The 13,448-nt window shown below is 39.6% G+C and overlaps 1 protein-coding gene across 2 annotated transcripts in view; it reads left to right on the top strand.

The window, feature by feature from the left end:
• The first annotated feature begins 620 nt into the window (after positions 1-620).
• LOC119503776 (carcinoembryonic antigen-related cell adhesion molecule 5-like) overlaps positions 621-13,448 on the top strand; it is a 29,758-nt gene continuing 16,930 nt past the window's right edge. For both annotated transcript variants that reach the window (XM_037795765.1, XM_037795766.1), the window contains exons 1-7: positions 621-777; positions 1,551-1,886; positions 6,746-6,909; positions 7,258-7,384; positions 9,378-9,656; positions 12,466-12,744; positions 13,093-13,347. In XM_037795765.1, coding sequence (XP_037651693.1) covers positions 729-777; positions 1,551-1,886; positions 6,746-6,909; positions 7,258-7,384; positions 9,378-9,656; positions 12,466-12,744; positions 13,093-13,347 — 1,489 coding nt within the window. In that variant the 5' untranslated portion in view covers positions 621-728. The remainder of the gene's footprint in view (positions 778-1,550; positions 1,887-6,745; positions 6,910-7,257; positions 7,385-9,377; positions 9,657-12,465; positions 12,745-13,092; positions 13,348-13,448) is intronic.

Genomic DNA, 13,448 nt, shown 5'->3' on the forward strand with positions numbered 1-13,448 from the left:
ACATTCTAAATATCATGTTGCAAATACTTTAATTTATAAGTATTTAAATTACTTCCCCAGTTGTCCACCTGGTGGCAGCAGTGCTTAACTGAACTACGTGTAGAAAGTGGACGATTCAACTTTTCAGTTTCTGTTAACCCTCTGAGACTCACAATAGAGCCGTTTTAGTCTTTTTTAGGGAACATCATGATAGAAGTATATGTATATGGTCTAGAGAAAAAAAGTGGGAATATTATGAGAATAAAGTCATAATATTATAAAGTAGTAATTTTGGAGGGAAAAGTGTGAAAGTTATTGTTTTATGTAATATTCCGACTCTTTTTCTCCTAAAGTTATAACTTTAATCTCATAATATAACAACTTTTTCTCGTAAAGTTATGACTTTATTCTCGTAATATTACGACTTATTTCTAGTAAAGTTATGACTTTATTCTCATTAAATTACGACTTTTTTTCGTGATATTATGACTTCATTCTCGAAATCTCAGATTTATTTATTAATTCTTCCTCAGTGTGGCCCTGATACTGCGTCGTAAACTAAAAATGATTCATTGAAACTATAAAGGGCGCACACACTAACGCACCATCACACCGATGACGTGTGAGTGTGTGTGTGTCTCTCTCTTTGTGTGTGTGTGTTCACCTTGTCTGGGTGTGTCCCTGTTAAAGCAGCAGGTATCGCCACATTTTCGTCTCCGTCTCTGCTGGAAAGACTTGAACCGTTCGGGATGGATCTGTTCGCCTTTAAGACGCTTCTGTTTCTGCTCTCTTTTATCGGTAAGAAGAAATAAAATAGTGTGATTGAACTGCTATATGTATTATTAATGATTTTCTTTTTTTCTTTTTTTTTTAATTCATGTTCTTGCTGCGTTTCCATCGTGTGTAACACGGAGACTGTGGCTCCCTGGGTGGTGTAGCCTGTTTGAATTCATGCTTTTCTAGGAACCAGCAAAAGTAGATTTTTTCTCTTCTTTTTTTCTCGCAAAGTTATGACTTTATTCTCATATTACAACTTTTTTCTAGTAAAGTAATGACTTTATTCTCATATTACAACTTTTTTCTAGTAAAGTAATGACTTTATTCTCGTAATATTATGATTTTATTCTCATAAAGTTATGACTTTATTCTCGTAATATTATGATTTTATTCTCATAAAGTTATGACTTTATTCTCATAATATCATGATTTTATTCTCATAAAGTTATGACTTTATTCTCGTAATATTATGATTTTATTCTCATAAAGTTATGACTTTATTCTCGTAATATTATGATTTTATTCTCATAAAGTTATGACTTTATTCTCATAATATTATGATTTTATTCTCATAAAGTTATGACTTTATTCTCATAATATTATGATTTTATTCTCATAAAGTTATGACTTTATTCTCATAATATTATGATTTTATTCTCATAAAGTTATGACTTTATTCTCGTAATATTACGACTTTCTTCTAGTAAAGTCTTTCTTAAGCTACTTTATTGTTATTCAACTTTATATTTCTTGTTCTGCGGTACTTTAATGTGATTTGTGCCTCTTCTTTGCAGGACGCGATGTGGGTGCGAACATCCTGCCGGAGGGTGATGTGGAAGTAATTGTCGGTAAAAATGTGACTCTAAAGACTCTGCTCGTCAACCCGGTGTACTCCTTTATAATCTGGGGTTTCAGCGACGGAGGCGACGACCCGGTTAATGTCGCAAGCTTGCCGGCGTCGGGAGTGCTGAAAGTGAACGATCCTTACATCGGAAGAGTGGCAGTGAACGGAACCAACGGCTTCCTGACCCTGACAGGCCTGAAACCTGAAGACAGCGGCGACTACAGCATCAATTTAATCAAAGCTGACGGCAGCACGACAACCGGCGCGACAAATCTCAAAGTTCTGGGTGAGTCATCTTTTCTACCTGAGATGCAGAGCTACCTTTTCGTATTTTTGAAGGAAATGGTGTATGTTCACCACAAATAAGTACCAACTCCTATGCCGAATTGAACAGTGTCCTATAACGATTCAGAAAAAAAGTGTTTCATTCGTGTTTTTGGGCTCACAGCGTCTCCTTGAAACAATTATACGTAAAAATGCTCAACTTTCTAACGCAGTCTGGTGCAGTTGGGCGTTGTACTGTGTGGTTGCCAAGCGACGCGCAAACTGCTCAACTTTCTAACGCAATCAGGTGCAGTTGGAGCGCTGAGATGCGAGCTACCTTTTAAGGAAAATGTGTGTATGTTCACCACAAATAAGTACCACACCTATGCCGATTTGCTCAGCGGCTCTTAGATATCTAAATAAAAGTGTTTTATTAATGTTTTTGGGCTCACAGCGTCTCCCTGAAACAATTACACGTAAATTTGCTAAACTTTCTAACGCAGTCTGGTGCGGTTGGGCGCTGAGATGCGAGCTACCCTTTTTAAGGAAAATATGTGTATGTTCACCACAAATAAGTTACCAAATATATGCCGAAGTGATCAGCGGCTCTTAGATATCTAAATAAAAGTGTTTTATTAATGTTTTTGGGCTCATATCGTCTCAATGAAACAATTACACGTACAATTGCTAAACTTTCTAACGCAGTCTGGTGCAGTAAGGTGCAAGCCACACCTGTTGCCAGTGGTGACTGATGAGCCCTGCGGTGCAGGTATCCCTGCGCTACCAGGGCGTCGCTTGGCAACCACACAGTGCAGCAACCGGTCTAGGACTATATTCCTCCGCGGACTACTTTTTCTGTTTGTTTTGCCTTCAGTTTAATTTTAGTGCTTTTCTAGGCTGTGTTTTGTTTTGATTATTATTATTATTGTGTCATGCATAAATATTATGCCCATCCCAAAACAGGCTTACAAGACACCATTATTTAGAAAATAAAGAAAAGAGAAACCAAAGTAGCAGTATACATTAAAAATAATACTAAACAAATAAACCATCCTGATGTTTTTTTCCAAGCTTGAGAAACAAAAGTAGCCGACGTATAAGCATTCAAATTAAATACCCGTTCCATTTTGTCATCATCCGAGCACCAAAACATTTCTGGATTCTGAACATTTAAAATAGAAGTTCATCATAGTAACGACAATACAAAAGAGAAAATGTGATTCATTTTCCTCCTAACTCGCATACTTTGCACAACCTGTTGTCCTCCCGGATGTTTTTAAATCTACCGACTTTTTCCTGTTCTTAACTGTGCAACTAAAAACCTTTGACTCCTCGATAAGTTTGCTAGAACATTAGATTCAGCGCCATAAGTGTGCTCGATTTGAATATACATTCGTAATTTTGCCTTTAACAATAATATCTTTAGACCATTTTTCTCAATGATGTTCTGTAGCCCACGGAGCATTATGTGATTTACTCAAAAAACCTTCTTATTGATCATTATTATTACTTAATTTCACGTGGCGCCTGAGCTGTTTGTTGTAAAACCAAAGTTTAGTAGTGCACTCGTAATTCCTCCCGCGTTTCAGTTAATAAATAGCTTTTTTCCTGTCAGAAAAATTGTGAGTTTATAGCCTGCTTCAACAGACTACAGCAGCCTCTTGCTTAACTTAAGGGTGTGGCTCTTGTTGGTGTATTTGTCCTGGTAGAGTGTTACGGGTGTATTTTACAGTCCTCATACTGTAGTAATGTTGCTTCAAAGCTTTAAATTTGAGTGCTGGCATATCTACCGGGTGGATTTGAGTGATATTTTAGTTAAAACATGGCCAGTAATAATGTTTATATTCAAGGATTATGAGTGTGTTTAGCAAAGACCCTGCAGACTTTTGGACAGCCACAGTTAGAGACTAGCCGGTGGAGCATTTAGCAGCTAAAGAGACAGATATTTCCCTCAGGTGTTAGTGGAGACCAAAAACAGAGCTAAAAGAGATGGGATGAAACTGTTGGTCTCAAGTAGTTGTGACATGTTCCTTGATTTCCATGAACACACACACACACACACAAACACACGCACACACACACACACACACACACACACACACACACACACACACACACACACACAATGTAGTTTATTTTGACTCAATCCCACACACACTAGAGCAGTGGTTTCTCAACCGCAACCCCCCACTTTTGTTTCGTGTGAACAGGTAGCAGCTAGGCGTTGTCCAATATGCTCCAGGCACTTTTTCTCTCCCCCTGACCCGCCGGAAATCCCCCCGTCAGAGACTCACGTGCACAAACACACTCGATAAAATTTGTAATGTAAAAACTAGGGCTGTCAATCGATTAAGATATTTAATCGCAAATTAATCGCACATTTTATATCTGTTCAAAATGTCCCTTAAAGGGAGATTTGTCAGGTATTTAATACTCTTATCAACATGGGAGTGGGCAAATATGCTGCTCTATGCAAATACATGTACATATTTATTATTGGAAATCAATTAACAACACAAAACAATGACAGATGTTGTCCAGAAACCCTCACAGGTACTGCATTTAGCATAAAAAATATGCTCAAATCATAAAATTACAAACTGCAGCCCATTTTCATTCACATATCTTGAGGTCAGAGGTCAAGGGACCCCTTTGAAAAGACCATGACAGTTTTTCTTCGCCAAAATTGAGCACAAGTTTGGAGCGTTATTTAGCCTCCTTTGCGACAAGCTAGTATGACTTATGATAGATTCTTAAGGTTTTATAGTTTAACATGATGCCAGTATCTTCATTCTAGCTTTAAATCTGAGCCGCTACAACCTCCGAAAGATCGATTGCGTTAAAGAAATTAGTGACGTTAAAACAAATTTGCGTTAACGCGTTATTTTTTTCTCCACAACCATCTGGTGATCCCTTTTATATCTAGTAATCTGTCGGTTTTTGTTTGCTCAATCATGTGATAGTTACACACTCAAATGTCATGTTTTGTCCAACCCAGCAGTCCAAAACTCAAAGATATTCCGTTTGCTATCATAATGACAAAGAAAAGCATCAAATCCTGTCATCTCAGAAGCTGGAAACCAGCAAGTGCTTGACATTTGTTCTTCAAAGAAAAAAGAAACGATTGATCAATTAAAGTAATCGATAGCTTTACTCAGATGTATAAAGTAATACAGTGACTTGGTGCCACAGTCGGCTCTGGTAATTTAATATAAACGTCTTATGTCAACTACACGATGTCAGTTTGAATCTTTATTTATCAAAGGATGGTTGGCGGTGGAGCATGCCTGCTTTTCCCAGCATTCCTTTTGACTCTCATTCATACGTTTCCACACACACTGACCGACCAGTAAAACCACACTTGACAAATACTCAGAACAAAACCACCAGTGTTTGTCTGTTCCTTTAGTCTCTTCCGTTTGCATCAGAGTAGAGTGTACCCTCGACGTCCCTGCAGGTCATTTAGGTTTACAGATAAAACACACTGAAGTTAATTAATGGATGAGCTCTTCGACGCCTCGGCCCCGCCGTCAGAACTGGTTACCACTCCTTCACATTGTTCCCATGCACCCTCTGTTGCCTAATCGTCAATAAACGGCCCCGTACATTTAGAAACGGAGCTCCAGGATAATCGAGAACGAGTCCAGCAGGTCTAGTTGGTGCCATTTCTCTCTTCATTCACTCCATTCAGATGTTGATTTCGGAGCACAATTAGGATATTGTGAAGAGAAACCGGCCGCGGGGACAGCAGGTCATTAAATTCTCCACCCCCGCGTTTAACCGTCCTATGTAGGAGTTCTTCAACAATTTATTACTTTAATCTCTAAGGAAATAAAACAGTCATTAGAATTAGGGATGCACCGATCCGATACCGCTGTTTAATCAATAAGATGTATGTCTCACTGTGTGGAAGTGACTGGGATCATTCTTTTATGTGTAAAGAAACATCAGGCTTGACTTTAACATTACTTTCCTAACTTTTTAAAAATAAAATGTAACAAATAAATTAGGGCTGTCAATCGATTAAAATATTTAATCTATTTAACCTTAAAGGGAGATTTGCCAAGTATTTAATACTCTTATCAACATGGGAGTGGACAAATATGCTGCTTTATGTATATATTTATTATTGGAAATCAATTAATGCATGTGATTATCATAAAGTGGGCATGTCTGTAAAGGGGAGACTCGTGGGTACCCAGAGAACCCATTTACATTCACATATCTGGAGGTCAGAGGTCAAGGGACCCCTTTGAAAATCACCATGACAGTTTTTCCTCGCCAAAATTTAGCGCAAGTTTGGAGCATTATTTAACCTCCTTCGTGACAAGCTATTATGACATGGTTGGTACCGATGTATTCATCAGGTCTTTCTAGTTTTATACGATACCAGTATCTTCACTCTAGCTTTAAACCTGAGTCCACTGTGTGTTATCGCGTTAACTTTGACAATTTACTGAATTATTCATTATTATAGTAATAAATCATACACCAGTAACTTGGTAAGAAATCTTAAAAATTTAGAGAATATTTATTTATTATTAAAATATGAAATCGTACCCCAGTAACTTGGTAAAAAATAATCAAAATCAAGTTTGTTTTCTTTTTATACTGAACAACTGAGCAAATGTAGACAAAATGGCAGGATTGTTTGGGCGTGTTTGATAGTACAAAATAAACTGAATGCCAGATTTCGTTCCTAAGAATCAAAGCGTCGCACTAACTGTATCCCAATTGTATACAGCACACTACGTACTAATCCTTAAAGTGTACTGCGTTTACAAGCAGGATCGGATTATTTTTCTTCCTCCCACATTCAGTTGTATTCGTTCAACAGTTCGTTCATCTGTTCCTCAACAACCTCCTTGTTTCTCCCCGCAGAGCCGGTGTCTGATGTGGTCATCAAGTCCGACTTGCCCGAGGCGATCGAGCAAGTCAGTGCCGTGGTTCTGACCTGCTCGGCTAAAGGCTCCTTCCTCAAGTTCTCCTGGTTGAAGGGCACCGTGCCCTTCAAGGCCGACGGCGTACGGATCACAGAGACAAAGGTCAGTTTGTTTATAAATGTTTTTTTTTTTTTTTTTTTTTTTTAAATGATGTTTGCTGTAAAGGTTGAAGATGATTTGAATCTAATCCCGTTTTGTCTTATTGATTATTCGGCCGTAGTTCGTTCATTCATTCATTCATTCATCTGTTATTCCTTTGTTCATTTTTATTCTCTGAATTCATGCATTTATTTGAATTTAATCAAGGTCAAATTTCATACTGCAGACACATTCTTCAATTCATTTATCCCATAACTCATCCATTCATCCATTCATTTGTCCACTCAATCTATTAATTTAATAATACTGGGTAGGTCAGCATGTGATACTTTGCTTTGGATCGAATCACAGGCGGAAAATTCGAATAGTCTGACCATCAGAGACGTTCTCCGGACTGACCTGGTCGGTCCCATCTTTTGCACTGCGGCTAACAACCTGGAGTCGGAGAAGAGCGCTCCCTTCAACCTCACGGTCTTCTGTAAGTACTGCAGCCACACCGCTGGTTTCCTGCCCGGCGACTCCTCCCACACAGGAAGTGACGTTGGTTAGCATGAGCAGTGATAAGCCAGCACGACTCAACAGACTGAGAGGAACAACAACCTCCAGAAAACTGCTTCAGTAGAAAATCCATGTACTTTTTTTAGAGTTTAAATTTTTTTTTGTAATAAACTTTGAAGCCTTTTAGGGGTGTAAGAAAGTATCGATGCACTTGAGCCTTAAGGTCTGAGTCTTGCATTGTTGTAATCGCTGCGTTTCAGCGAGTGAGCTCCACACCTGTTGGACAAGAAAGAAAGAAAGTCAGTCATGAGTCAGTCGCTGTCACTCCTTCACACACACACCAACGGATCATTTGTTTTAGATAGTTTAACTGGTTTTCTTACTCTGAATCACGTTGATGCCTGACCTTTAATAGTATGACTGCATCTTTACAGGATACATCACTGTTGAGGCTTTAAACAGGCTCTGATTCCTAAAACAGTCACGTCTCGTCGCCGTGTGACTCCTGCAGTTTAGATTGCGGTGTGTGTTCGCAGGGCGCTCCCTCTCAGCCTGTACTAAAACCCACATGTGTACACAGCGGCCCGCACTTCCACTCCTTCTCCATGACTAACCTGAAAGGCAGCGAAACCACACCGACCGCTGGTTAACCCAGTTATTAATTAATCAAAAGTGTTCCGCTTCATCTGGCCTGGCTTTATGTTGACTTTGGTGAAAATGTAACTCTAATACAGTGAGTGGCTACGAGATGAAGATGTGCGTTAATTCACAATGAAAATGTATTTTAACAACATTTTGCTTCTTTTGAAGGATTTTAAAAACTTTATTGGTCAGCCAAATTCAAATTCATTCAGATCAATAATTTAACCCTCTGAGACCCACAATAGACCCGTTGTTGTCTTTTTTTTAAGGGGCTACAGGGGGTCTTTAGGGGGAGATAGCAGGTCAACAGTAGATGTCACATTGAAGTGGTGTACATCATCTGAAAGCTGGGAACCTGGAGATTAATTTGAGATGCAGAAATAATGTTGAATTAATTAATTAAAATAAGGGTTTAGAACATTATGATAGAAGTATATGATGGTCATTCCCATGCTCTCATAAGTTGTTGCAGCAATTTTTTGATTGATACCATTTGTTACACAGATTTGGTGCTAAATTTAACCATTTTTTACCAATGAAGAATTGTTAAAAATGATCAATAATCCCTCCAAAATACCACATTAAGACACCAAGACCTTGAGGAACACCATAGAAAAAGCCATTCTGTGATTTGGGATCAAAAACTTTTGACATTTTGGAGATTTCTGCAAGAATTGCATTTTTCGGCGATTGGCTGGCGAGCACTTCTGTTGTGTAAACTGCTCAGAAACCCCGTTATTGTCAATCTAGCTAGGAAAGCCATCCATCCTCTGAGTGCTCTAGGTCTCTAGTTTGTGGCTGTAAAGTTTCATGAGGCTGTGATTATCCTAGAGGTCACCACAGGTCATTTTATACAGTGAGGTCAAGTTTCAAAAACATGGTCTCACTACAATGAAATGTCTCCTATGGGGACTAACATCATCACACATGAATACAGTTGGGCTCATTGGATCCACAAGAGTCTCAGCTTTACAGTGACACCCAATTTATGTAATTCCAAGACTTTTTAGGGACCCAAGTATGCAGAAATATTCAAACACACCCTTTTAGAATAGGAGACAATAACACATTTATACTGCATGTGATTATCATAAAGTGGGCATGTCTGTAAAGGGGAGACTCGTGGGTACCCATAGAACCCATTTTCATTCACATATCTGGAGGTCAGAGGTCAAGGGACCCCTTTGTACCTGGACTTGGTATCAGCAGATACTCAATAATTAAGGACTCGATCCCTAATGAGAAGCTATAGTGTAATAAGTACTATGAGGATTAATGAGGCTATTTGAAAATCATCTAAGTTGAACTTTCCATGTGTTGCTGCCCCACAGACGGACCAGAAGACGTCACCATCACTTCTAAGAACACTCCCAAGTTTGTCAGAGCCAAATCCATCTTCAACCTGACATGTTCAGCAGTCTCCAGCCCGCCCGCTGACTTCGTCTGGTACCGCAACGAGGTCATGATGGAGGCCCGGGGTGCCATGCTGGATCTGGCAGTGATCGAAAAGCTTGGGTATGGGACAACAGAGGGAAGTTACACATGCAACGCCACAAACCCCAAGACCAAACGCTCCGAAGTTTCACCTGCCGTCACCTTCGCTGTGATGGGTGAGTAATCTAAAGCTTTCTGACAAATACTGTTTCCTTGCAGCCGTTCAGTCACTTCTTTAGTGCCGTTTAATTGTAAACTTCGGACTCCTTCCCTTACATGGAGTTCTTCAATGAGCTAATGTTTAAATTCTGGGTCAAAGTTCTGCTTTTTAGACATGCTAGATCAGAGGTCTGCAACCTGCAGCTCCGGAGCCACATGCGGCTCTTTAGCTCCTCTCCAGTGGCTCCCTGTGGATTTTTAAACAAATTAGTGGAAATAAATAACTGTTTTTTGTTTACATTTTCATTTTTATTTATCAATGTTGTAGGTCTATGGTACGACGGTACGACGGAGTATTAGGGCCACATTGAGGGAAAAAAATAAATCTGAGATTTCCAGAATAAAGTCCTAAGTAATAATTTTTACGTGTTACTTTCTTTTTTTCTCGTAAAGTTATGACTTTATTCTCGCAATATTACGAGTTTTTTTTCTCGTAAAGTTATGACTTTATTCAGGAAATCTCAGATATTTTCCCCTCAATGTGGCCCTAATAATCCGTAGTACATTTGTGCTTTGGCCCTCACTGCATCAGACTTGCTAGCTACATTTTAAAGTTAAATGCGTCAATGTGGTGCACTTTGAGAGCAAAATTAGCAACATTGAGAGGCTAGATAAACAATTGTATGCTCTTAATTTAATCATAAACACATTGGTTGTATAGATATCTATAGCCAAAAGGGAAGCCAAAACATCTCGATCACCGGCTGGTGGCTCTTAGTTTAGGAAGCGCTTGATTTGATCAGCAGCAGAGTTTTCTATGAGCAGAACGCGCATTTTAAACATCGCAGGGGATCACGTTCGTTTAATTGTCGGAAGTCAAAATTGTGATCGCGATTAATATTATTATTATTATTATATTAATATAACAGCTCTAGCTGCACAATGAATCAAATGACATCTTCCAAAAAGTTATTCCTCATTTTTCGTACCCTACGAATGTCCAACACAATTTCTGCACGTGACATGCATACAGTCTTTTCAAAATAAACTTCTGGTTCAGGAAAAGATCGTGGTTTGGGTTAAAATAACAGAATTGTTATTTGTCACATACGGAAGTTACGTGACAAATAATTCAACGTTGACTTCGGGTTTCACACGGGACACCACTATCGGTCTCCTGGTTGAAAGTCCTGTTTTTTACCACACCGACCTCCTCCCTAAGCATTTTTCGCTTTTTATACTTCCTGGTTCACGATTACATGGATTAAATACAACTTGATTTAGTGGGATATATGTCTGAGAAACAGCCTGTTCAGAATGAGGCAGATGTTCACTTGAACTCCACCAACAGACAGCTGAAAAAAAAAAAAAAGCAGACTGAAACCTTTTCTTTTCTCGGTGACACACCTTCGAGGCACGAGACTGTTACATGGACTCACATTAGTCATACAAGCTGCTTGTGACACTTCCAGCACATACCGGGCAGCTGTTGTGACCCACAGCGGATACCTGTGTGGTGTTTTAAAACGTTGTGTAACACACAGAGAATCCATGCGCTGTCTGTAATTACTGCCGAGGAATCTTTTTCTTCTTGTTTTTGGAGGATGTTGTTTTTTAAAGTTGGCGGCAGACCTTTCTGTGTGAAACCTGCTGGGTTGGAGGATGGTCTTACATTATGGCCTGAAGAGTTTCTGTGTTTTCTTTCTGGATGATAATAGCAAAGTAGGAGGAGGAGGAGGAGGAGGAGGCACGGAAAAGGAAATTACATGAACATTTAATTTTGGTGACTTTTGGCAGATTAAATCAGTAGAGTGAAGCTTAAAGTATGAGATTACTAACAGTTAGGGCTGTCAATCGATTAATTGATTGTCGATAGTTATTGCAAATTAGTATTTAATGCTCTTATCAACATGAGAGTGGACAAATATGCTGCTTTGTGTAAATGTTTGTTTATATATATATTATTGGAAATCAATTAACAACACAAAACAATGACAGATGTTGTCCAGAAACCCTCACAGGTTCTGCATTTAGCATAAAACAATATGCTCAAATCATAACATGGCAAACTGCAGCCCAACAGGCAACAACAGCTGTCAGTGTGTCAGTGTGCTGACTTGACTATGACTTGCCCCAAACTGCATGTGATTATCATAAAGTGGACATGTCTGTAAAGGGGAGACTCGTGGGTACCCAGAGAACCCATTTACATTCACATATCTGGAGGTCAGAGGTCAGGTTGAAAATGGACATGACAGTTTTTCCTTTCCAAAATTTAGCGTAGGTTTGGAGCGTTATTTAACCTTCTTGATGACGAGCTAGTATGACATGGTTGGTACCGATAGATTCTTTAGGTTTTGTAGTTTCATATGATACCAGAATCTTCACTCTGGCTTTAAAACTGCTCATAAAAGTGCTCATGCCCATCCCTAGTATGGAGTTTGAAAGACGTGGGTGTTCACCAAACAGGAAGGCTCTAATTAAAGACACTATTCAGTTGCATTATGGGAAATGTAGTTGTGTATGTATGTTTTTGGAGCTGACATATATATATATATATATACATCAAATAGTTGAACGACGTCTTAACTAGGTTCTGTTTCATTTAATGAGGTTTATTGTCTAGCAGAAGTACAATTTTGTTTGTTTTGGTTTTACCAACGTTTTGAAAATAAATATATGAAATCAAAGGTCATTAAAGTATGAATGACCTCAATGGAGTGTCGAATACGATCAAAATGAAAGTATTGAAGTACAATATAGTTGAATAGAAAGACTGTAAAAAGAGAAATACGATCTCTCTCTCTCTCCTGTTGATGTTTACAGAGGCCATCTCAGGTGCTAAAGTCAGCGGTCCGACAGCCACCCTCATCGCCGGCAACAGCACGGCCAACCTCAGCTGCCAGGCAACGGCCGGCACCGTGAAGACCGTGACGTGGCTGAAAGACGGCAAACTTCTGGTCGCCTCCGGCCGCGTGGTGTTCGCCGCCGACAAGAGCTCCGTGATGATCAACCCGCTGCAGAAAGAGGACAATGGAGAGTTTGTGTGCCAGCTCAGCAACCCCGTCAACACCGACAAAGCCTCCTTCAAGATGATGGTCAACTGTGAGTGTTTGTTCTGCTCAGAGACCTGAATATTAAGGTTTCTGGTTTTACACTGGGAGGATTTTATGAGCCGTGTGTCTGTTTGTCCTGGCAGTGCTTTCTTTTTATAGCACTTTTATTACCATTCAGAGGTCCATAAAAATGCTTTTAAATTAAAATTAAAAGCATTAAGCCTATATGTGCCGATGTAATAAATATTATTAGGGAAACAAATATGACGCTGCATATGAATTGCTAGTGACAATAAAATTAATGACATCCTTCTTGCTACTGTACATTTTGTATGTACTGTACATGCACCACTCCACGCAGGTTATAACCCCTCTCTCCTTTCTCTTTGACCTCCAGACGGTCCTGAGCCAGCGATGGTGTCGGGTGAAAAAGCCGTGGAGGTGCACGAGGTTGTGAAGCTCACCTGCTCCGCTGCCTCCGTCCCACCGGCCAACTTCACCTGGAAGTTCAACGGCTCAATGACCGACGTCAAAACGGCCCACTACGACATCGAAGAGGCTCGTTACAAAAACACCGGGACGTACACCTGCATGGCGTACAACGACGTCACTGGCAAGAACACCACGTACACCCACACCCTGTCCGTCAAAGGTAAGATCCATGTCCTCCCGTCCTCTGCACTAATGTTTTAGTAGTACAACGTTTCTTACATAGTAGTACATAGATTCTTTAATTCCAGAATCGATATATTC

The sequence above is a fragment of the Sebastes umbrosus genome, chromosome 15 (assembly GCF_015220745.1).
Source record: "Sebastes umbrosus isolate fSebUmb1 chromosome 15, fSebUmb1.pri, whole genome shotgun sequence".
In the NCBI taxonomy this organism is placed as follows: Eukaryota; Metazoa; Chordata; class Actinopteri; order Perciformes; family Sebastidae; genus Sebastes; species Sebastes umbrosus.